Source organism: Lontra canadensis, unplaced genomic scaffold, assembly GCF_010015895.1.
Source record: "Lontra canadensis isolate GAN:19392208 unplaced genomic scaffold, GSC_riverotter_1.0 scaffold11, whole genome shotgun sequence".
Taxonomy (NCBI): Eukaryota; Metazoa; Chordata; class Mammalia; order Carnivora; family Mustelidae; genus Lontra; species Lontra canadensis.
Genome location: NW_022631005.1, coordinates 1,388,239 through 1,412,989, shown reverse-complemented (window position 1 = coordinate 1,412,989; position 24,751 = coordinate 1,388,239). Strand labels below are relative to the sequence as shown.

At 52.2% G+C, this 24,751-nt stretch overlaps 1 protein-coding gene across 2 annotated transcripts; it reads right to left on the bottom strand.

Moving 5' to 3' along the window:
- Window positions 1-6,870: 6,870 nt before the first annotated feature.
- Window positions 6,871-21,985, bottom strand: HOXD3 (homeobox D3). Of its 2 annotated transcripts, none has more exons than XM_032855958.1 (4): window positions 21,869-21,985; window positions 11,659-11,766; window positions 10,382-10,993; window positions 6,871-8,544 (listed from the first exon to the last, which is right to left on the bottom strand). In XM_032855958.1, the coding sequence occupies exons 3-4, from the start codon at window positions 10,914-10,916 to the stop codon at window positions 7,787-7,789; spliced, it is 1,293 nt and encodes a 430-aa protein (XP_032711849.1). In that variant the 5' UTR covers window positions 10,917-10,993; window positions 11,659-11,766; window positions 21,869-21,985; the 3' UTR covers window positions 6,871-7,786. The 2 variants fall into 2 exon arrangements, with proteins under 2 accessions (XP_032711849.1, XP_032711848.1); XM_032855957.1 differs by lacking the exon at window positions 21,869-21,985 and adding an exon at window positions 18,240-18,505.
- Window positions 21,986-24,751: the final 2,766 nt, after the last annotated feature.

Here is a 24,751-nt window from a genome sequence, read left to right as displayed (position 1 = left end):
CCCTTTTTTTTTGGACACTACAGTGGTGTTAGTGGCCCCTTCTCTTTATTCCAGGAACATCTTGGCCACACCTGTGTTATAGCATCTGTCACACTGTTTCAGCATTCTTTTCCTCCCCTAGTAAATGAAAAGGAGCACACTATTAGTGACTACTTTTTATATCTCAAGCCCGACACAATACGCACAGGAACTGTTCAGTAGGTCTTGCTGAAAGGCAAGGAGAGAGGGAGACACTCTGAGCCAAGGACAACAAGACCAGTATTTCAGTTGCTTAATGAGTTCAGAACACTGTGCAAGGCTTAATGCTTCAGGTTATATCTAAAGCAAAACGATAGTAGAACATCTCTGCAAAGCAAGTTAATTTTCACCCAAGAGGATGCTGAAAGAGAAGAGTGGAGGGGGGAACTGGGATTTTCTTTCAGGGGCTCTTTCCTATAGGCTGAGGCAACACTTAAGGAACTCCAGAAACTTCTCAGCTGATGTCACTCAGAAAAAGAGTAAAAGGGGTGGGGGTAGCCTGGAACTTTCTTAGATTTTACAAGAGAAGTACAAGTACCACTCAAGAAGGGCTATAGGAATGCTTCACCATCCACTTACCCAAGCCCTCCCGAGCTAAACAGCTCTGATGCTAATGACCCCCGCCCCCCCCCCCCGACGCTGCGCGCCGTTTTCAATCTATCCTTTATTCTGTCCCTTTATGGTATTTCTAAAATGGACCCCAAAAGAGCTGATGTAAGATAGTTCAGTCCTTCCTTCACACCAGAAAAGAGAGGAAAGGCATATCATTGTGGTTGGTATTTTAAGTGTATTTTTATTGTTCTTTTTATATGGCATTCTAGTTCCAAGTTCAACCCGGGTGTTATCCTGCTTCCTCCCACACAAATTACTGCTGCAGGTAAATAAGAGAACGAAACTAGCTCCATCTCTTCTCTGAAGTCTAGTCCCTTGGGAATCTTTTTTAAATTCTTAGTGTCTGCAAAAACCTTCTGACCCATTGGGATTTTTCTTATTCCGCCTTGGGAGAGATGGAGTTGCCCGTTTCTAGGCGTAGAGAGGCGTTGAGGGTGACTGGGGAGGGAGGAAGCAGGAGATGTCGGTGGCGGGGGGCGAGGGGAGCCGGGGAGCGGGGGGCGGGGGCGGGAGGGGTGGATACCGAGTCACGTTGCGTCCGGGACTAGCGCTGCCGGCCTCTTGGAAGGGCCGCGGGCCGCAAGTGGTCCGAGGGCGAGCCGGCAGGCGACACGAGGGACCCGGAGCGAGCGGGTGACCGGCCTCGCACCGCCGAGCGTGGGGCGGCGGTTCGCACCCTCCGTGAGCGCTCACCCCGCGTGCTTGCGTCTTGCGGTTTCTGGTCGGCTCCCAGCTGGCCCGGACTTGCTCTTAAGTAGGAGGAACCGCTGTCGAGCGAAAAGTGCACACCGGGTGATTGATGAATTCTTAATAGGACTAACCTCTCCCGCCACCCCCTCCCCAACCCGCGTCACACACAGAGAAATCCTCCTCCCCAGCCCCCTCCCCAGGCCGCCTCGCTGGCGAGAGGGGACGCGGCCGCCAGCCTGTTGGGTGATTAACTCACCGTTTGTCTCTCCGAAAGCGTGCCAGGTGGATTTCGGCAGCCCGGCCGCGACCCCGCGGCTCCCGCGCTCTGCAGTCTGCGCCCTGCCGCGGGCCCGGGGACCGCGGAGCGAGCACGCGCGTCACATGGTGGCGCGGCCCCGAGACGGCCTTTGTGCCGCGCGACCGCCCGGCCGCCCGGGGGCGGCGGCGGCTATTGTTCCCCGCAGGGGAGGGAGGTGCTCAGACTCGGGGTCCAAGCCAGCCTCCTCCCCAGAGTGTCCCCACGTCTGAGGACGGGTGGGGGCTTCCTTTGTGTGTTCTGTGCCTGCGACAGGAATGGCGCGGCGTCGCTGCCCCAAGGGGCAGCAGAGAGGCTGAGGGAGGTTGGTGCCAGTTCTGCCACTACCTCAAGCTCCGCTCAGCCGACCCAGTTTCCCGCTTTGCCCTTGCGGAGGAGGCAGAGAGGCATGTGGTATTTGTAGGGCAGCGCTTGGAACAATAGAGCCATCACAGGGTCTTCTTCCCCTCTCCTCAGAAGTCAGCAACGCTCTTCTTCCCTCCTTCACAAAGGCCCTGGCCCAAAAGATCCTCTTGGCCTGGTTTTAGTCCTGCTTTCCCAATAAAAACATTTCATCTGTTCCACCAGGGTTCTCCATGAATCCTGATTTAAATTAAAGTCTCCTCCTTGGGCTCTTACTAATGTTAAAATCCTATTTTCATTATTTTCCAGATAATACTCTTCCATAAAAATGATCCAGACTAGCTATCGGAACCAGTCCAGATATTTTGCGACTCATAGAGACCTTTTGGGGCCCCTGGGTGGCTCAGGCAGTTGGGCATCTGCCTTCAGCTCAGGTCATGGGATTGAGCCCCACATTAAGCCCTCTGCTTAGTGGGAAGTCTGCTTCTCTCTTTCAATCCCCCTCTGTGCTCCCTCTCTCAAATTAATAAATAAAATCTTAAAAAAAAAAAAAAACCATTAGGGACCTTTCACCTGCTTCTGCTACTGCAAATGATTGGACATCCATTTACATTTCCTCTTCCTTCATGTGGGGAAACCTTTTGTTCACCGTGCTTCAGTCTAGACCTGGCTTGAAAGCCTTGAATTACCTTTGTACTATTCCAACTTGCCAAGTGGTTATGGGATCTGAGGGAAGTGTTCAGGCATGGGCTGTAGGCCAGGAGTATATAATCCATTTGGAACCAACTTTGAGCCCCAAAGATAAGGGCATTTGTAGCTGGACCAGAGACAAGGGAACAATGGAAACTAAGATTTCACTCTCTGTGATGATCTTCACCTCCAGCACCACCAATGCGGTAAGTACAGAGGATTCAACTACCCCGCCTTTTTTTCTCTCCATCCAGGCTCTCAGCAAGAGAAATCTAAGTGAGCTAGTCCTCATAGCTGGGGAGGGTATGGCTGCGACTCAGTCTTAGCTCTCTGTGCCCGGAGTGTCTAGGATAAGTCTGTTCACCCAGGCCACAGATCTGACCTCTCTGGGAAGTTGCAGTGCCCCGAAGTGGTAAGGCTATAGGCCTGTGGGGACTGAGGCCTTCTGCCCCTCTTTGTATTTTTATTTAATACTCACAAAGTTCTGTTCATCCTACTTTTTTTTTTTCTTACAGTTTCTGAAAGAAGGACCAAATTCATGCCAAGAACACCCAGATGAAGAGGACCTTCCTGGATCTGTAACTGGGATTAACCAATTCTTTAAGAGAAAGTTGCAATGAATTCTGAGGATAAAGCCAAACGGGCTCATGACTGTTCCTTGAGTACTGACAGCGTAAACAAGCTTCTGGCTCCTCCTGGTCAAGCGAGAAACACTTTTCATTAGGATGTTGTGTTTCTTCTTTGTTATTCAAACATACACCCACACATATCCTCTTCACCCTCCCTAATGAAAAACCTCAGCAGATGGAGAGCCTAAGCTCCCAAGACTTATGGCTGAGGAGATGCGCTTCACTCAAGGGTGGGTTGGCTGGTGCAGAATGGGGGAGGGAGAAATAAATAGCTAGGGTAGGTAATCACTATCTTTTAATACTCCTTACAGATAGAAATTCGAAAAATCCTGTTCAGCAAGGTTAGCAGCCTCTGGGGCCTAGGAAACCAATTTGGCTGATGTGTCTGTGATAGGGACTAGGCCTGGGGCTGCACCAGGGGGAAAGTACTCACTCTATATTCTCTCTCTCTCTCTCTCTCATTTGAAAGCCTGGACAAAGAAATGGTACAAATGGATGGTTAACTTAATGATTCATCAGAGGCGGATTTTTCTCTGTCAGGTCTCTGGATGAGGCTGAGGTCTGAAAGCCAGGAGGCAGAACATTTACTTAATCGCCCTTTCTTACCACCTTTCCAGGGGCCAGGACTACTCTTCAGATGTTTCCTCTGCAACTGCCCCACACCCCTGGCTGGCTCAGTTGGGTCTCTTTACTCCACTCCAGGATGGATCCTGAGTTTCTCCTGGAAGCCAGGGCAAGCTCTCCCTCTGCCTAAATCTCTTTCCCCACCGACACCACCTAGTCAGCAGTGGGCCCTCTGGGTAGCCTCCTCTCCACCCTGCTTTAATTCACGTTTGATTGCCTGGACAGAACAACCGGGGGCTCCCAAACGGCTGCTACCCCCATCCATGGGCCTGGGTTGTTGACTCTGAGCCCTTTCTTCAAGCCTCAGGGGGATCCCCCACAACCTCCCTGACCCCTCCCCTCCCCCCACTTCACCCTTCAGGGGTCTCTGTAGGAAAAAAATAAAAAAGAGCTGATCAAGGCCTGAGCCAAAGAGCCACTTCCTCTCCTGGAGCAGCAAACGAGGTACAACTCCCAGAGACCAAGGCTCAAAGCCGGCCCAGCCCTTCCTCAGAGCCAGGCGCAGGCCCAGCGGTGCCATTGTGAGGCCTTACCCGACGCGGAGCCCCTGGGGAAGCCTCGCACACAAAGGCGCAGGGTTCCCGGAAGCCCTGGCTGCTGCGAGCGCCCGCAACCCCGAGCCGGACAGTGAGGGGCCAGCAGCCTCGAGGCCTTGGTGCGTTCACTATTGCCCCCGATGAGCCTGTCTCGGGCCCAAGTCACGGGCTAGGCTGGAGGTTTCCTTCTCCTGCCAACTTGCCCCTTCCCGCTGCAAGTCACACACTCCCCCACTTCCCTGGGGATGGAGAGGCCTGGGCTCAGGGCGCCATTGCCCAGTCCGGGCTCCCCTCCCCCACTCTCTCCTTTCTCTGCTACTCGGAGATCGGGGAGGGAGGAGGCGGGTGCCTCCGCGGATAGAGCTGCTATTGTGACCTTCCCTCGCCGAGCGGGAACCCAACTGAGAGTACCGCCGGCGGGGGAGGAGGCGATGTGTGCAGACCTCGGGGTGCGGAGGGGGTGGGACTGGGAAATAAATAAAGGTTTGCAACCTTGGGCAGTTGGGCCCTTCAGAGGGCGTTTGGTTGTGTTTAGACTCCAGTGCTTCCTAACACTAATTGCAGGCTCAAAAGGAGCAGAATTTATGGCGAAGGCCAAGGCGGCTTGTTTATAATTTATGAAGTTTTAAATGGCTGTGCCGCAGACCCCCCCTCTCGCCCTGGCTGTCGGCCGCGCGGGAAGCGCCAACCCAGACTCACCACAGCGGCCCCTCCCCCGCCCCCGGGAGCGACCTAGCGTGCCCATCACATGACACTCAGGCCAATGGCACGAAAGAATCCGAGCTATTCTCAGAAGCCTCGGGGAACCTTTCTCCAAAGGTGTGAGAAAGCCGATTTGTCCAAAGCGAACTCCCCCACCCCACGAGAGAGGGGCTCCTCCGCGCCCCCAACCCCGCACTTCTTTAGAGCCTCGGTGTGAGAGGAAGCTGATGTCAGCCGGCCCGGACACCGTTTAAAGTCTAATCCATGAAACCCTAAGCCGCAGATGACACTTGGGGCCTTCGCAGACACCCGCAGACTCAGCAGATACTCCTGCGGTAACACACCGCGCTGGAAAACGCCTGGAGCCATAATGCATTATGTATTTTTATTATTATTTATGGTAGGAAGAGGAGATGAGGGAAAACCGGGCTGAATCTAAACAGCCTGATAATTCATCTATTTAATATTTAGCCAGTTAAGAAAGGTTGTTGTAATCCCTGCAAGGCAGCAAGCTCTTCTTTGACTTCCCTAATAGCTTAAAAAATAATTTCTTACAAGACAATTAGAAATTCTGCCTATGGAAGCAAATCTCATAGAAAACAATTTTAAGCCTTGAAAGTGGGTAAAATATCCCTTCATTTGAAGTCATTTATTCTGTTGATACACTTCTACAACATGGATACTCTAAACCTGCTCAGATAAAGTGAAATTGAGCAAAAGAATAGTCCCCTCCCACCCCCAATCTAACATGCCATTTTAAAAACAGCACAAAGGAACAAGGAAACTAAATATTATTTGAGCCATCATTTAGCGAAACACAAACATCCAGATAGAAACGATTGTTGTTCCACCAGAAGATTAGAAGTTAAATTATTTGCACACAATGGGAATTTCACCTCGTGTCACCGGGGGATGTAGTAGGAGTTGCATTATTTGTCAAACCAAATAGAGATGCGTGGGCCGACGTTGCTGAAATACAAAAGAATCAAACCTTATCTGAAGGCGCTTTCCAAGTGTCTCCTTATAGAGAAGTGGGTGGACGTTGTCCGCCCCTGGCTAAAGCCATGCTAATATTTACAAAATGGATATAAACCCTTGATGACATTTTTGCCCGTTTTGTACAAAGAAACAGGAATAAACAAGGTGTTTATACTTGTTATGTTCCATTAATGAAACTTTTATTACTTTACATCATGGGGCAACGTTTGTTTACTTTAGAAATGAACCACCAACCATTAAAAAGGAAAAAGTCCTGACAGCATTTCCTAGAGAAAAAGCTTAGGTGCGTGTCTCCAAATGCCCGTTTCTTTTTGTGCACCTTAGCTTTTTCATAGCTCAGATCTTCCTACAACTTCACTTGTGTCTTTTCTTTGATTGTCAGTTTTCTTTTAAAGTTTATTTTGTTATTAGCGCAGAAAAGTGAGCGCTGGCCTCCCCAATGTAAATGCAATATAAAAAAAGTCGATTTGTGTCTAAAAAGAGGGTGATGGAAACAGCACAGCAGGCAGAGCACAAAGCCCTACCCAAATTACCCCATCCAGGACGTTTCTAGGCTTGCATCCTCAGATTCCCACCCCCCCCCCAACCCTCAGGTCAATGCTGCAGTGTAATCAAGTATCCCCAGAACCAGCTCGTGTACCAGATTCCAAATAAATGGAAAAAAAAAAATATATATATATATATATCTCAAAGAGTCAGCCTATTGGGGGGCCTTCTACTGGGATTGTGCGAAAGATAAAAGGCAGAGTAATCTACTTCCAAGTGTGCGTGATTAACACAGATACACTTCGGACTGAGAAATTTTTTTATTCTAAATATTTGTTCAAATAGTACCAGACAATTTGAAATCAATAAACTGTGTCGAGTGGTGAGGGCTGCGGCTGTTCAGAAATGAGTAACTGGTGCGGTGCCACGCCGCGGGGCCGCCTGACTCTACCCATGAAGGACAATTTGCGGTCTTAATCCTTTACATCAACTACAAACACCAGCCACGGTTACAACTGTTCAAAAACTACTCTCTCAACTAGTTCAGACCAAGGGGACTAAAGAGGTGAAACGTGGCCCCCGCAGCCTGGGAGCGCGTTCCTAAGCTTGGCTGGAGAATTCTACAAATATACACATAAATACATTAAGACGAGGATAAATAATCAGGGAAACGAAATGACTCGCTTCAAATAATAAATACAGATCGTTGAGTCCGTTGCAATCCTTACGGGACGGGAAGGAGCATATAAATTAAGGTCTCCGCGACTAAGCTAGACTCGGGCCAGGCCCGGGGCTGTCCGGGCGCTGGTCCCTCTGCAGAGCGCGCCGCCGATGGATCTCAGACTTACCTTCGGGACACCATTACCAGATTAGAGTCCCTCGGTCCGCAGTATATGGCACTGTCAGGGTTACAGTGGAGAATCCGTGCGGCTGATTTATGGCGAGTCACCCAAAGGAGGGCGCGCCTGGAGGGGAGGCCCAGTCGCCTGCGTCTCGGCCGCTGTTGGCCCGAGACCCGGGAGGCGGCGACCGGGCCAGGGCGAGGGAGGGGGTCACCGAGCTGCCCCGCGGGCCCCGCCCGCCACCCCCGCCACCAAAGCAAAAGAGGTAATCGCGCCGCGAGTTCTGGCCGGCGGCCGCCGCTACAGATGCGTCAGTTTGGGGGCCTCGGGCAGGCGTCCCTGAGACGAGTGGTGGGCCGAGAGATCTGTGTAGGTGGGATGAGGGTCGCACGGTCCATGGTGATGGTTGCCGGGAATCTGCGCGGCGCAGCTGTAGTCCACGCTGGCCGAAGACGGGTGCGAGAGGTGGCCCAGGTTGAAGACGGGCCCGGACGCGGGCGCCATGGAGTCGACGAAGTTGCCACCCACGTACACCGGGCTGCCCTGCAGGTTGGCGCTGGCGAAGCCGCCGCCGTTGCTGGCCATGGGGTGGGGCTCGAACTCGGGCGCCGCGTAGCGCTTCTGCTGTGGCAGGCAGCTGCTGAGCGGCGCCGTGTAGGCGGCCAGGCCGTACATGTTGGGCTGAGATTTGGCGAAGGCGGGCGGCGAGGGCGCGTCGTAGGCCAGGCCGGGCACGGGCGGGAGCTGGCCGGAGTAGGCCACGTGGCCGGCGGCGCTGCCCAGCGGCGGGCTGCGCTCCGGGGACTGACCTGCCGGCGAATGCAGGATGCCCTTGGCCTTCTGGTCCTTCTTGTACTTCATGCGCCGGTTCTGGAACCAGATCTTGATCTGGCGCTCCGTGAGGTTCAGCAGGTTGGCCATCTCCACGCGGCGCGGCCGGCACAAGTAGCGGTTGAAGTGGAATTCCTTCTCCAGCTCCACCAGCTGTGCACTGGTGTATGCCGTGCGCACCCGCTTGGACGCCGGGCCCGGCGGGCTCTTATCCTCGCAGCTCTCTCCTGGGCAGGAAGGGAGATAGAGGAGATGCTGAGCGGGAGGGGGGGGGCACCCAGGGCCGGAGCAGGGTGCTTCCCTGGCTCCCTTTTCTTCTTCTATCCCTCCCCCAACCTTAATGCTGGCTGGCTGGAGTGGGGGAGGGGGTCGTCTGAGAGGTGAGACTCCTAGCGGGACCTCACACGCCCCTGTCCTACCTATGAGTTGCACCTGAACCCCCCCCCCCTCCAATCTGCCTTCTGAGGTCCGATTCACTCTGCCACCTCCTCCCCTCCAGCCTAGTCCATCATCCTGTCCCTAAGGCTAAGGCTGTGGAGGAGTTTAATGAGAGACTAGTAGCAGCTGGTAAGGCCTAGCCCCCATTCCCAGCCCCCATTAAAGAAGGGCCAGACTTCTTTGAACACTCTTCCCAGCCTCTGCTGGGGGGTTAGGGAGGAAGGCACCCTCCTCCGCCCCCTTGCTCTGGGACTGGCTCCTGGGCAAAGCACTCCAGGAAGCACAGAATGAGGGTGGAGATATGGGCTCCAGCTCAGCTGCACTGAAGGGCTCTGCACCCCAACTCAGGGAACTAATAAACCATAAAAATACCGCCCCACAGTTTCCAGGGCTCCAAGGCCAGCCTGGGTGCATTTTGAGTATTTCAGGGCTAGGACAGCAGTCTCAACCTGGGTTTCCATTACCCTCCTCCCTCAGCAGCTTGTCCCTCCCTCCCTGGTTGTACAAATGGACTTCTCCTGGGAAGGAGGGGCCTGGCTTGTAGCTGGGAAGGAGGGGCGGAAGAAGCTTACAAGCTAGAAGGCACTTTCCCCCTAGGAGCTGCAGCCCCAGAGAGATCCTGGCTAACCAGAGACTTGATAGCAAGCTAGCTACATCCGAGACCTCAAACTAGCCCTAGACCTGGAACCAAATTCATCTACCTGAAGATAAACTGCATCAAAGGACACAAGGCCAGAAAATTTTAGGAGCCAAGCAAGGCTGAGTGAAAAGAGGGAGCAGGCCTTAGAGCTCCTGGGCCTGCCCATCTTCTTCCACATATCCTGAATGGATCCACAGAAGATCTCAACTCTAGGATCTCCCTTTTCAGGAAGAGAACCTCAAGGCTGCTCCCATTTCAGAGCACTTCCTTTTCCCCTGGGATATGCCCCTTCCCGTTATGGATTTGCTGGGATGGGGAGAACTGGGCTGGGGTAGACCAACTAGAGATCATGGCTAGGTCTTGGAGGCGCTGGTTGGATTCAAGTGTGCCATTCTGTGGCTTTGAGATCTTGGGCAACTCACAGTTTCCTTATCTGTAAAATGTAGCTGTTATCATATACCTACCTCAAAAGGGTTTTTTTGAAAATTAAATTAGATAATGCTTATAAAGCATTTAGCCTGGTTGTTAACATGGAACCAGACTAGCACTCCACAGACTTTAGTTTTTGTTAATTAAAGGGAGTGGGATTCCTGTGATATAGGCTACATAAGAACCCATGCTTGGAGAATCATAATACCTGACTTCAAGTTTTGAGGAGCCGTCAGACGGAAGAAGAAGCTAAGTCATGACCAGCAGCCCAAGAAAGCAGATAGAAGGTCAATATAAGAAAAAGGCCACCTAGTCATAACTGTGGGAGTTGTCCAGCAATGGCACCAGCAGCCTGGAATGGAGTGCCCTGTCCCTGTAAGGGCATGGCTCCAATCGGGGACACTAAGAAGAAAGGCCATTTCTGCATGAGTACAAGTGTAGACCTATGGCCTCCAAAGCTGCACTTGCAGCCCCAAGTCTCTTGCTTCCTAGGTGAGCTAGCTTCTTGGGGTCATTCTGGGGGACTTAGCCTAGGAGGAGCCCCTTCAGAGAGCTACCTGCAGTGGCACAGCTGTTCTTCTGCTTGGAGTTCTGTCGGGACTCTTTCATCCAGGGGAAGATCTGCTTGCTGATGGTGGCTGAGGAGCCAGAAGCATTGGGCCCACCCTTGGCCTTCTTGGCAGGCACTCCTCCTCCAGGATTGGTGGGCGAGGATGGGGGCAGGGTTGGTGGTGGAGGAGGGGGTTGTGGTGGTTGTTGCTCTGAGTTCAGGCCAGGAGGCTGGCTACCACCACCCCCACCCTGGCTGTTCCCAGTGCCAGGCCTCATACAGCTGCCATTGAGTTCAGTTCCTTTGTGGGCTGGGGCTCTCAGAGGTGCGGAACTCTGGATGGAACAGGCTGAGCCTGGGTAATCAGTGTCCAGGGAGCTGGCAGCAGCAGGGGGTGGGTAAGGCTGATGGGGGGTGCCATAGCCATAGGTGTCCTTGCTGTAGCCATAGCCTCCGAAGAGTCCTGGGTTTTCATAGTAAGCAGCCTTCTGCATCGTGCACTCAGGAAGTTCCAGGGCCTGCTGACCCAGCTCAAATAACATTGACCACCACTGTCTCTTTCACTTCAGAGGTCTGCCGAACCCTGAGAGGGCTGGGGTAGCCCCAGGCTCCAGGTGACCTGTGAAGAAGAAAAGTGAAAGGCCCCAGAGGGAGTGTAACTGACAAGATAGTCAATATAGAAGGACCAGCTAGCCTGTGCTCTCCTCTGCCTACCCACTTCCTAGGGGGAGGATCTGAGATTTTATGAAGTTCAGCTTATTTGAACTTTGCAAAAGTCAGAAGGAATTTCTCATAAACATAAGGAAAGACCTTTCCTTCTCTTGAGCTCAATTCTATCCAAGAGACGGGGCTTCCTCCCCATCCAGAAACTATTTTCTTTCTTCAAGATCGTCAATTTAGCTTTTGAAATGGCATAGAAAAGCACTTATGGCCTCATACATTTTAATGGCTGAGTCTCCCGCTGGACTTCGAGCTCCTTGCAGGCAAGGACTGTGTCTTATTCATCTATATATTCCTAACACCCAGCCCAGTGCCCTGTCTGTATTAAGTGCAGTAAATGCTTGTTGAATAAGTGAATGTATGGGTCAATCAGTCAATCATTTGGACACCCGAGGGTGTTGATGAAAAAAGAAAGCTCTATAACACACTCAGAACAGCCAGAACTCTCAAAAAAAAAAAAAAGAAAGAAAGGAAGGAAGAAAGAAAGAAAGAGAAAAGAAAAAAAAAAGGAAGAAGAAGAGGAGGAGGGGGAAGAAGAAGAAGAAGAAAAAGTATCTCCCCCACCTGATTTCAAAATCACAGCATCTTTCATGAAGACCCAGATAGTACACTTTCTGGTGACAGGGTGAGAATCCGTCCAGTGAACTCTGTGGGTCAGCCCTGTGAAATGGACTAGGAGATAAAAACCAAGAACACTTAGACTCCCAAACTTATTTTGAGGTTAGAAAATGTTTCTTCTCTTTCATCTACATTTTTCTAGTCTTTACTTTGTCCTCTACTACTTTTAAATGGATACTGGAAAGGGTGAAGAGGTTTAGAATTTGAAATGCTTGGAGCATGAGAGAACATAGGATGCTTTATAATATAACTATATCATTTTTATCTTGCATCTATTGTGTAAATATAAATTATTATTGACCTCTGCTCTGGATCCTCCACGGCAGCCCAACTCCACCCACTCCACAACCAATGAGAGAACTTCCCATGCCATGATGAATGGACCCAGAATTAGAAGAAGAAGAAAAAAAACTAAGAAAAATTCTATCCCTTTTGTGTCCTCTGATTCTTAATGGGGGTTTCCCTTCTCACCCACTCCACCCCCTTCTCCAGACTCCTAAGGAGTTAAAGTATAACTAATACCATTCAACCACTTTTGTCTGCTTGATAAAGAAAACTCATAGGTCAGCTCCCTGGTCTTCAGGCACCTTTCCTTCCTCAAAACTCCCCAGGCTTCCATCATGGTCATCATGATGGACCACGTTGTCTAGACAACTTATGTGGCCTAATGGATTTGACCACTGGGATCAAAACCACGCCTCCATTCACTCACTTCTCCTCCACTTTCACCGAAGAGCCCAATTTTTAAAATTCTTCATATTAGCCTTTGTTTGGTAGTACTGTTGCCCTTTTTGTTTTAAAATATAAGGGAATCTGGCATTTATCTTGTAAAGACACAGGCCCTTTTCAATGGGATAACAGAATACTAGGATGTGTTTTAGGAATTATTTCTTTTATTGTTCTTAAATGTATTCAGTTAAGATATCTACTTAGCAAAGCTGGTCTTAATCTTTCTTTCATTCATTTTCTTGATCATCCTCTGACTATTAAAGTTACTGAATATCAAATGGAAAGTTACATCCTCATCGTGTGACTAGTATTGATGTGTTTGCCCCCAAGCCAAAGAACCGGGTATTCCAGCTTTGTTTCTGGACTTTTCTTGGATCCCGGTTCCAGTCTTAATCCGTGGGCTCTCCGGATGTCAAAATGGTCACATCTGACACTCAGACCACCAGAACTCACTGCTGCTTCTGTCATTTCATTTACAACTGTGGAAGCAAAATACATGCACCCCCCCCCCACTCTTCCTCCCAGGTTGACCAAGTTTATCTCAATAGGTGGACAAATCACATTAAAGTAGCTTCTTTGGCTACTGACCAGGTCTTTGAAAACAGATGGCTTTACATATATATTTGTTCCTATGGCATATTCCTGAAGAAGCTCTGTGTACTGGGCCTCAAAAGTGTAAATACTTGGCAGCTTCATGAATAACCTCAGTGCCTGTTCTCCTGCATCTGTTTTCATTGTCTTAAGGAATTTCAAGGCCTATTCGATGACACCCCAATGTCTATTGCCCCAGAAGCGAGGGGAGCAGCCCTCTCCTCACCAGGAAGGGCTTTGCAGCCTTCCCCCACATCCATATTATAATGTGCCAAAGAAACCAACTGTCCTAAAACAGAACCCGAGAATATTGTTACAAAATTGGTTTAAAAAAAAAAAAAAGGCTTATTTCTTTCCAGAAATCCCTACTCCTTGTGAACTCTGCTTGAACCTAAAAAGCAGGAATGGGTCATAAATCACTTGGACAATGGTCAACTGTTCAGTGGCTCATCTTTTCGATCACCCCCCCCCTTTTTTTTAAAGGCTTTCTTTTTTTTCCGCCCTTTGGTACCTCTGCTCATTTTTGCTCCGGGACCCAAATGCCTTGGGTCTAGCCCCTGTAGGGGGAGGGGTGGTCTGCGAAGTCCTCGCTGCCCTTTTCTCTCATTCCTCCTCCCCTCCACCCCCGGGGCTCCGGCCCGGGCAGCCTCCCCAGAACCCCACGACACAACCCCTGGCCCCTTCTAGGGTAGGGGCACTAAACGGGATCTGGCTCGACCTTTCTCGCGGTCCCGGGAGGTTGCTCAACTCAGCTCAGGGGCCCAACCGCAGGCTGGGAGTGAAGGGCCGAAGGGTCCCCAGCCAGAAGGAAGGCGGCCTCAAAGCGACCACCCCCGGCCGCCTGGGCCGCGCTGGCCCGCCGCACCCGCCGAGCGTCTGAAGCCGCCGAACCCTGATACTTCCTCACTGCACTTAATTCTGCCCAGGATCAATACCTAATATGATACCGAATAAATAAAAGGCGCTCACAGCGGCCAGGGGACGGGGTTATTAAGCAGCTGGAGCTCTCACGGTGCATATCAATGCACCTGTCATTGTGGTTTGTAACAAAATTTATGACTGCAAGCAAGGCGGCAGTAAACGCTTCAGTAAGGAATGAAAAGAAAAACACTTCCCAAGGCCCGGCACTTTTCAGAAGTGGAAAACAGGCTCCGCGTAGGAGGAAGAGCAGCAAAAGAATTCCCTACTCCGCACTTTGGCGGGCCCCGCGCCCCGCGAGCAGAGGGACTATATAAAGTGGCCATTGCCCTCCTCTCGGAGCAGCTCTGCCGGGCGGCCGGACGCGGGACTGGACGCGCGCTGCCTCGCCGGGGGCGGAAGACCTGCTGCCCGCCGCTGCCTGGGGACGCCGGGAGGCTCGCTGGATGCGAGGAGGCCCGCCCGGCGCTCGCTCGCCCGCCGGGGCCGTGAACACACCGAAGGGCTTGGGGAGGGAAGGGGCGGCAGTCGCCGGGCTGGGACTTGATCGGTGGTCGTAGTAAATTACGGACTGGTAGAGTCAGGGCAAGTTGAAAGAGAAGGGGGAGGCGATGGTTTGCCGGTTGTTTCTGTTGTCTCAAATGTTTCTAAGGTTCCAGTTGGCCTTGGCTCCTTTCCCTGTTTCTTCCTAAACCAGGGCCTCGGAAGCCCACAGATCTCTTTTTGGCGGACCAGACTCTTGTTGGGCATCCCCGTTAATTCGCTGGAACATGGCAACGATTCTTGCTCCCTGTTGGCTTTGCTACTTCGGGATTCCGAAACCACCCCTTTTCAGGGTTGCTCCGTGAGGATATATTTGCTGCAGAGCTGGGATAGCTTTCTGCCCGAGGTCTTCCCGGCTCTCAGCCTGAGCCTCTTCTGCCCTATGGGAAGCCCTGAGCGCGCCTTCTAAATCATTCTTATTTAGCCCAGATAACTCAATACGTAATACACCCTGCATTTAAAGCACTGGGTTCACCCCATTAAAGGACCATAAATTTGAAGGCCGATGATCGGTTATCATGTAACGGGCTGCAGTTCACACTGAGGTGATCCACTTCAAAGCCGCCCTTTGTTTTATGTCTTGATGTATGAATCCTGAGATGGCTACTTTGAGTTGTAGGACAGATGGAAATGTAGTGGAAATTATTATTTTTTTAAATCACACTACTCACCACAATTGTGTGTGTGTGTGTGTGTGTGTGTGTGTGTGTGTGTTCTCAAATTTTGTCAGTAACTCTTTTTAGGTTCTTCAGGTTCCTTTTGATATTCTGTTGAGGCAGATCTGGAACAAAATGGAAAACTCTCAGTGGCAGTTGCTTCTTTCTTACCCAAACATGTTGAGAGGCTTTACCCCTTTTAAGGGTGTCTTAATCAATGTGACTATTGTATATGTTGCCCGCAGTCATTCCAGGCGCCTTCTCCCAGGCAGAAAGGAGACTTGGTTGGCTTCTAGAGAGTGAGTGGACTTTAACACAAAGTCTTTGGCGGGGTGAGGGAAGGAAGAGCTCTGACCTGAGGAAAATGCCAGACCCTCAGGCAGGGGATGGGATAAGTGAGTCAAAGGCACAAGAGGAATTAGTTCTCTCCTCCTGCTTCAACCAGGCTCTAAGCACGCCAGGTGCCCTAATCCCCCAGGCCAAGCCCACCCTCCTAGGAGTGAAAGAGAACTTGCAGAATTAGGGCGGGAGGAAGGCTACAGAATAGGGCCCCAGAAAGAAGAGGAGGAATATGTGGATGGGCCTGGGTAGGTCCCAGTCAATGGCTGTCCTACTCAGCCCCAGTGGAAAGGGAGCTGGGCGCTATTTCCTGGTTTGTACATTGTATCTTGAATGGTTCCCCTGAATTTATTTTATTACAGTAGGTACCCACTATATTTCTGGCCTGGGCTGCTCACCCACTCCCGGGTAGGGATTAGGCTGCAAACCATCCAAGAAACAAACATCCCTTCCACCTTCACCCAGAAGCAGACCCAAGCTGCCCACCACTGTGGGTGCCTAACGGGTGCCCGTTCAGGTCAGGCCAAAGGAGAGACACAATCCCCCCTCTTGCGTCTGCCCTGTGCAATTTGTCGACTCAGTAGTTTGCAAACACTAAACCACGCAGGAGAAAGCCCCACACAAAGCGATCCAGTCCCTTCTAAAGACCAGAGCACGAAGCCATAAGCCTTTGAAGTGACCTTTGGCTCACACGGCAATAACTCACCCCTTAATGAACACCCAACGGAAGCGCCTCAGAGAGATCCCGGCCCGGTAGGGCTCCTAATACTGCGCAGGGGCTTGAGCTTCCAAGCCAGCCTCAGGCCCAGGGGGCGGCCCGGAGGGCTGTGCAGCAGGGGCACACTTTACCCAGGTCCTAGAACCTGACTGGTGGGCCCCGAAGCCACTTTATATGATACATTCATGGGAACAGACATCAACTTTTGCCACTTGACTGTTTTATTTTATTTTATTTTATTTTATTTCAAAAAGAGGGTTCTTTGAAAGTAGGATCTTCCCCTCAGAAGAGAGCTAAATTGGGAGGCCACCAGAGCCAGCCCCGTGCTGCCTATAGCTTTTCTTTTCCCAGCCATGGAGGAACAGGGTAAGTGTGCTCCTGGGTGCTCTGGGATGCCCCGTGCACCCTGTGCTCTGGTGCAGGAGGCTTGGGAAGGGAAAAAGAAAAAGGACCCCAAGGGGGACAAAGTTGGGCCACCCTGAGTCCCCGCTGCTTTCTCACGCTTTCCCTGCTCAGCCCACCCACCGTCCAGCCCAGGCCCAACATCAGCCTCCTGCTTGCCCAGAATCACAGGCTGAACCCGGCTGGCTCTGGTCCACCAGCTCAAGTACCCTTTCCAAAGCCAGAAACTGGGGGAGCAGGAGGTAGCCCTATCTGTGAGCTGTCAGCGAAGAGCTGGTCTGAGGCAGACCCGGCCCTATACCCCACCCCCCACCAGCATCCCCCCGGAAAAGTCTTTAGGATAGGGAGCCTTGGTGCGGATTATTGAAATTTTCGGGGAAGTTATAAGTGAGTGCTCCATGGGGCCAAATGAAATGCTGCTCGCAGTAATTGGATTCAGCTGACTAAGTTGGCAGGCATGCCGCTCCAAGGCAGCAGGCGAAGAAAAATGTCCAGCGACTTTAAGTTCTGATGGAGCCAAGAGCAGGCGATTGACAAAACAACTTTCCTCCTCTCCTTTGATGGCGATGCCCTTGGAAGTCAGTCCCTCTCTAGCTGGAGCCTGTCCCCACTTAGGCTAAAGGTCTAATCCTTGCTTTTTGGGACCCTTCCCTACAGAGGCCCAGTCTGGCCCGGCTGTGTGGCATTCTCCTGAGCCCGGAGCTGCTCACTTGGACTCATGGAGCTGCTAACTTGGGCTTTGGACCCGGGAAAAACCCCAGGATGAATTGTCCTGTCCTCCTCCAGCCAGGAGCCACAGGATCCAGTAAACAAAAGGATGCGAGGAATTTAGAAGCCAAAATATGATTTAGCTTTCATCGTAGGTTCTTCGGGGAGAAGAACTCAGGAGCCCTGAATCTTTTCTCTGACACTACGGAAGTCAAAACCTAGATTAGTGAGGGGGCATGTGGAGGAGCCTCTCAAACTCTTCTGAATAGTTTGGGGGTTCTCTTAAATTTGGGGGAGAAAGCCTGAGTAGCACTTTAACCTCTAAAGGAAAAAAATATTAAGCCAGCAGCAAGAGATAAAGGCGTGCGTATGTGGAGCTAGCTCCCAGAACAATGCAGGGAGCTGGCTGGTCACAGAGTTTATTTTAAATACATATAAATCAACCTGCCTGTGCCCAGCCAGGCAGCCCAAGACACGGAATTAATATGACGCTCCATCTTACTTTGGCAGTGACAGTGTAAAAAAGTTTCTTTTTATTCATTTCATTTTCCAGCCCATTCTCGTAACTGCACATTTACCCCCAAAATACTTCCTCCAGCCCCCGACCCCTTCGCCCACCTCTCCTCAAACTGCCACCTCCTCCCTCTCCAACCCTACCATCAGCCACCCCCAAGCCTGGCAAGGTAGTGTGTCCTCCTAACCTTTGGGTAGGCGGGGAGCACCCCCACAAAGCGCATCTCCTTACGATTAATCACCGTCCTCGATGTATATGTAGAAGTGTATCTAGGTCTACGCGGACTGCCTCACCAATTGGCAATAATCAAGATCACAGATTACACAAAATAAATCATATTTAGTATCCCATTCAGGGCAGCAAGCAGCCCGGTGCCCGAAGATTTCCATTTTGTCATGCAATTGCTTACCTGGATCCCAATTTATCATAAACCTGGTGTCCTCGGCCTCAGAGGGGGCGCCAGTGGGGGGCAGAGCTAGCCTTCCCCCTTTGTCTGCAGACAACACTGTCCCAACCCTGGTCTTGCGCGCTCGTAGACGCGGCCATATACCCGAGCACACAGAATTCCCGGTAGAACGGAACCAGGCTGAGGTTCAACTACCAATAAACGCAGGAGGAACGAGTTCGTAGTCCCCGAGCTGGCTTCGCCCGCGCTGCGCGCCCGTCGGTCCACCCGCCCGCCTGTCCGCTCCCAGGCCCAGAGCGGCGGCCACCCGAGCCCCCACCCTCTCCTGGGTTCCTGCCCAGCCCTCCCAGACCCCCCAGAGCTCGGGGTTTGTTTTGCTTTCGGAATGTGGCCCTTTCTGGATTTGGAGAGAGCCCCGGAAACCCCCTCATAGTCGGGAAATACAGACGCTGCCTTCAAATGCGAGCATATTTGTTCACGTGACCCCGAGGGAAGATTGTACTGATTGAGGCTGAAACTTTCACGCCATCCAGCCCCGGAGCGCAGCCAGGCCTGGGGGCTTAGAGGAGGGGCAGGAAGCGCGGGATCTGGGCCCATCCCCCGGAGCAGACACGGGTGGGCATGGAGCGGAAAGAAAGTCCCCATCTCGCTCGGGACCAACCCAGCCCCAGCCTGGCCGCCGGCAGTGGGATGGGGGCGCTGGAGTCTCTCCCCCCACGACCTCTGACCCTGGCCCGGCCTTCCACCGGACTGGCCCACGGACTGGAAATTTTAGAGGCTGCCTCTCAGAGCCGTCTCCGGAGGCGGCTGTGGAGCATCAGAGGCCCAGGGTTCCCTTAGCTCCCCGGCCGGCCGAGCCCGGTACCTCGCATCCGCACGCACCCAGGCAAGCCTCTGCCTAGGCGGACGCGCTGCTCTCCCCCTCCCGGGACGAGACAATTAGTTGTGGCACAGCGGAGGCTCCGGCCCTAAGGTGGGTGACTCCAGCTCCCAGACCAGGCCAGACACCCCGGGGGAACCCCACCCCCCACTCCCACCCCCCACCCTCACCACTGCTCGAGGCCTCGACTCTTTTCGCAGACGCGGCGGCGGAGTCACCACTCCCGAGAGCCAGAAAAGGCGCCTTAGCAGCAGGCCAGACCGGTAGCGGTTTCCCCTCTCCGCGCCTTGCGCACTCCACTCGGGCGCCCGCGGCCTGGAGCCCCCGAGGCGCAGAGCCGCTGTTTGCCGAGACCTGCGCGCCTCCCAACCTGGGCCGGGCCCACGGAATCCGCAGGCCCCACGACTGACAGGCCACGGCTTCCCGCTTCCTGCGGCGCCTCCCAGAAGGCGAGGAGCCTGCGGTATCAGTCCTGGTCGGGCTGATCAGGGAGTCAAGGGAGCTTCTGTTTAGAAAGAGCACATCGGGACCTGTTCCCAGCACTCTCCAAGTGGTCGGGCAGAATTTACCGTCACAACTCTGCGTGTGAGAAAGAGTTAAGCTCCCAGGCAGGGTGAGCGACCAGCCTCTAGGTCCGAGCCTGCCAAGAGCTTCCCCCTCCCCTCGCAGCCCCATGGCCCTTTCCCGCCCGACCTGCACCCTGGAATCCCGCACCACGCGGGAGTCTCCACCCCATCCCTGAAGTATCCTTGTCATGGCCAGTTCTGCTTCTCAGTGGCAATGGGCACGGAGCAGATGCCCTGTCACCGCTTGCAAAGTCTCCAACAGGCGAAAACGAGCGTGAATGTGCTTGGCAGCCCCGGAAGAACCGGGGAGAAGGGGGTAAAGTCCTCCTCATCCCCCCTTCAGAAGCACAGAAGTCCCCGAGGACAGGTCACAGGCTCCAGCCCCTAGACCTGTCAGGGAGCTCCTCCTTTTGTTCACCTGGCTGGGGCTGGCTGGAGGCCCACTCGGGAGGCCTCTGGAGGCCAGACTGTAGGTGCCCCCAGCTCACCCCCACCCGGAGGTTCCTGCTCCCCAGCCTCCCGCCAGGGGCCGAGCAACGGCCCGCAGCAAGTGTTAATCTCCTGCCAAAGAGGGGGGCCGATTTGCGGGAATTTGTCTCCAGGAAAGGATCTAAGCCTTCTTCAATCGGAGCATATGTTCATAGAGCAATAAACCGGAAAGATTTACAGTCCTCGCCCGGCCCCCAACAGCCTCGCACCCTTTCAGGAATTACTTACGATGATTTATCACATCAACCCGGGCAATTGTCACACTGATAAAATAGCCCGGGCCGGTGCCCGCCAAGCCCAGGACTTGGGAGACTGCTGGCTGCCCGGCTGCCAGCGGGTCTGGGCAGGCTTTTGTGGGTTCCTCTCTGGGCCTACCAGGGTATGTTGAGGTGGGTCGGGGTGGGTGGGGTTGGGGAGGGAGGGGAGCAAATTCTCATTGAGAAAAACGCAAGCAGCTCAGAGAAAGCACCCGGAATCTGCGTCGGAGTCGCTTGCAAAGCACATAAACATTTGTCATCTTTGAATAATTGAATTAATGTATTATTGTTTGAATGTATAATTCATAGCGGAGGAAACTTTGTCTCTATCCTGACGGGGAAATATACACAAACCAAAAAAGAAATCAAAACATACACACAATCCCCAAACAACTACCAAACACAGCCAACTCCAGCTAGCGGAAACCATCCTCAAAGCCAACGGGAGCGAAGGAGGCGAATAAAGAGGCTCTCCTCCCCGGCACCGGCCCTGAGCTGCGAGCTGGAGGAGAATGTCCGCTGCTGTCCCAACCGAGAGCCTGGGGCAAGCTGGAGGTGGAGTGGGTGGGGTGGGAGCCCAGGGGCTAGTGGGACCTCAGGGCTCCTTGGAGGGTGGGAGAAAAAAGGCTAAAATGGGAGGCGACAGGACAGACAGCCTTTGCACCACGACTTGGCAACTCCCGCATATCCCTGCCCCAGGCTTCCTTTCGCCCCCGGGGTCTCCTACTCCAGCGGCGGGTACTTCTAACCCGTGCCTTTATTTTAGATCTTCGCCCAAATTAAAAATACAAAAATAAAGGGGACGGAGGGGAAACTCTTTGCGGGGGTGACAGAAGCAGCAGAGCTTGGGTGGGAAAGGAGGGGAGTGGGAGAAGCAACTCGGAAATCATTATCTGTTGGTTAAAACCTGCCTGGGGTAAAATTTCAACTCGATTTTATAGCCTTCTATTATGACGCAAAGAAAAATTTACGACCCTCGCTTGAAAAGAGGGCCGGGGCCTTTTCTCACCGGTTTAAGAATAGGCAGCAGATGCCGTGACAGCGACCATTGTTCCCGGTAGACACAGGCGACCGGGCAACCTCGGCCCGCGTGCGCCAGGCGCGTCCCCCAGCCGGGCGGGTTTTTAACAACTCCTGTTGTTTTGGAGCAGCTCGCGCACACCCTCGCCCCTCGCCCCCTCGCCCCTCGCCCCTCGCACACCCCCACATGCTCACACACACCCTCTCGCGCGCTCTCAGACACACACTCGGCCGCTCTCAGTAATTTTTCATAAGTGCAAAGCTTTGCTGAACCAAAGGTCACCATCCAAGCCACTAACAACTTCTCGCCGGCGCGCGGTTCCAAATCAGGAAGCAAAGGGAACTATTTGTCAGCGGCCCTGACAGCTAAGTTCATTAAGGATTTAAATCTGAAGAAATAAAAGTCGCCAAAATATTTACCTGCTGGCCGCGCTCCCGCGCCCGCCACTGGGGGCCCGAGGGTGGAGGGCTTGGGGGCGCCGCGCGGCCCCCCTCGGCGGGTGATATTCTTGGGATCCCTGCACTTTCCAAGTCGGAGAGAGCCCTTTGCGTGGCAGATTAATGACGACTCCGTGTTTCTTAAGGGACGTGCTGAATTAATTATTTCGCCAATCACGTGGTCGGGACTTGTAGAAATCTATTCTTATCATCTTCCTCGCACTTTGAAAATTCTCCGGGTTATGAAAGGCCCTCCCCCGGCTGCCGGCGAGCCCCGGCCGCCCAGCCAGGCGCGGGGGGCAGGGAGGGCTCCCCAACATGGCGGGCGGGCGGGAAGCGCCGTCTGCCGAGGGTCCCGATTTACTGTACTGTACTCAAGCGGGCTCGGCTATGGACTCGCTTCCTCCTCGTCCCTGCCCGTGATTCAATACACACCACGGTATTGATGTATTGGTGGGCACAGGAGGAGCCATTAACCAGAAGACGGGCAGAGGACAATCATAAAATGTGTCTGAATATTTAAACTTCTGTCTGCACACTTATAAATACACATGTCCACGCGTCTGAGGCGAGCCCTTCCATATATTAAGGACACATGTCTGATTTTATGCATTCTGCTCATTTCCTGTCGCGAGCAAGCCCCCCCTCCCCAGCTATTTTGGGACTCCTGTCTTGGCCCACTCTTCAAGGCCAGGCAAAGACCAGAGAAAGCCCTCGCGTGAAAAAAAAAAAAAATAGCGCACGCCACTTTTTATAGTGGGGAGTGTTTATTGTCGTCTCAGGGCGGAGGGGGCTCCAGAGGAAGGAGGGGCAGGTGCTGGAGCCCCAGTGGGGCTGAACAGCACAGGAAAAGTAGGAGTCCAAGACTGGAGGCCAGAGGGGTCTGGTCCCAGTAGCCACTGGCCAGTCCCAGCTTGGCCCAGAACCCAGCACTCTTCCAGAGTTGGGAGGGGGGAGGGTCGTGCAGGGAAGTCTCTCTCCCACCACAAAACAAAGAGAGACTGAAGGGGTTTAGGGCTAACCCGGGCCACACAGAGAGCCAACCTGAAGCCTCTTTTTAGCCTAGGAAGTTACTTATTTTCCTTTCAAAATAATAATAATAATGCCAGGCAGCCTGAATCCAAGCTTAGGCTTCTCAACGCTCACAAAATATGGTGGCCAAATGGGAGTGTGTACTTGTGGGGGAAAGGTCAATGACAGATTTGCTAACCCTAACACAGTTTAACCTTCACATGTCAGGCACAATGCAGAAAATAATAAAATAAATTGTTAATATCGAACGTTAGCTTTTAGAAGACTTAATGAAGAAGGCTTCTGTGGAGGCACCAAACAGGATGGAAGTTTTGCTACACCTTTTATTATTTCAAATATAGAGCAATGAATTACATCAAAACTACAGGCAACAATTAGTATAAATAATACTTTAATCAGTGGCAGCAGAACAGTGGTCAATTCTACTAAAAAAGCATCTTGTGTGAACAGACACCATGGGGCTGACTGACAATGTCATCTCCCAACAAAAGGCTGCAATGGACAAAGTGAGATGGGAGTCTGAGGAGCAATGTCCTCAGTAAACACTTCACTCCTCCCCAGTCACGACCCCAACACAGTTTAAAAAAAAACACCACCACCAAAACAAACACTTCTGGCTCATATTTGGGGGAACAAACTGGAAACAAATAAAAGCAAATGGGGCACTGCGCCTTTCCACATCTAGGTTTCTCCAGAGTATGTTCCCAGATGGAAACGCATTTCCTTCCCTGCCCTGGGTGGTGGTGGTTGCGGGGGAGGCACTGCTTCTTCCCTGCCCTACTCCTGTGGGCCCAAATGGACGCTGGGGTCCAATTGGGACCACAGGGTTGAGGGCTGCCCCCTGGGCCATCCAGGCTCCATTAACATTTCAAAAGACAATCCCTGGAAACTGAGGAGAACTGAGACTTATAAACAAAGAAGTTGTTTCTCTGACTAAGTTACTTTTCAAAGTAGTGGGGCTATGTTTGAGAAGAAGCTTGGGTTTTCTTCATCAAAACATGCCTCTTGGCTTTCCTGTGGGGTATGAGTGAGGGCAGCTATGCAGTTTTGGCATTGGGTCTAAAGCTGGAGTGAATAACCTGAACTTCTGGGAAGGGGGAAACCTATATAATAATCTTTATAATATATATGTAGTTTGGTGTTGTGAAAATATATCCCTTCCACCCCCCAAGGAGAAGGTTCAATATATTCACAGATTTGGGCTTTAGGAAAGAATCTTAGCAACTTTCCAACTTGCCTAACCATAGCGGCTCTTTTCAAATGCTACTTCCAAAGACTGCTCTCCATGTTAGAGGGGGAAAAAAAGAAGAGAAGGGTAGTTAGAGTCCAAAAGGTTAAGGGTTTAGAGGTCAGTCCTCCCGGCTGAAATACAGCTAATCGAATAGAAAATTTGTCCTCTGGATGAACCTGATTCTGTAATTTAGCCGAACTTCAGTAAAATACCTTTTCAGCTTCTCAACGTGAGGGCGTCAGAAAAAAGACGTCTTGACTATGTATGAACTCTTTGCTTTTTGTCATAGAAACAATGATGCGAATAATGCAGGAATATCCATCTTTAATATCCCGACGTGGTGATATTCAAGTATTGCCATGTGCAAGTCTGAGAGCCAGGCTCACCCCAAGGAGGAACAAAGAGCTGTCCCCAGGGTCTAATACAAAAGACCAAGGCTTGGAAGATACTTTAGAGAAGTGGAATTTCAGCCTAGGGACTCAGTGAATACCTGCTCTCAGCTCTCAGGAGACACCAAAGAAAATGCGTGCAGAAAAAGTCTTTTTTTCCTACCTCCACCTAAATATATTTTTAAAAAATTATCTCCGAACCTTCTGAAGTAT

Coding starts and splice junctions, on each gene's coding strand:
- HOXD3 (XM_032855958.1), bottom strand. CDS start 10,916: ATGTTATTTGAGCTGGGTCAGCAGGCCCTGGAACTTCCTGAGTGCACG. Junction 8,545..10,381: donor GAACAGCTGTGCCACTGCAG/GTAGCTCTCTGA, acceptor CTTCCTGCCCAG/GAGAGAGCTGCGAGGATAAG.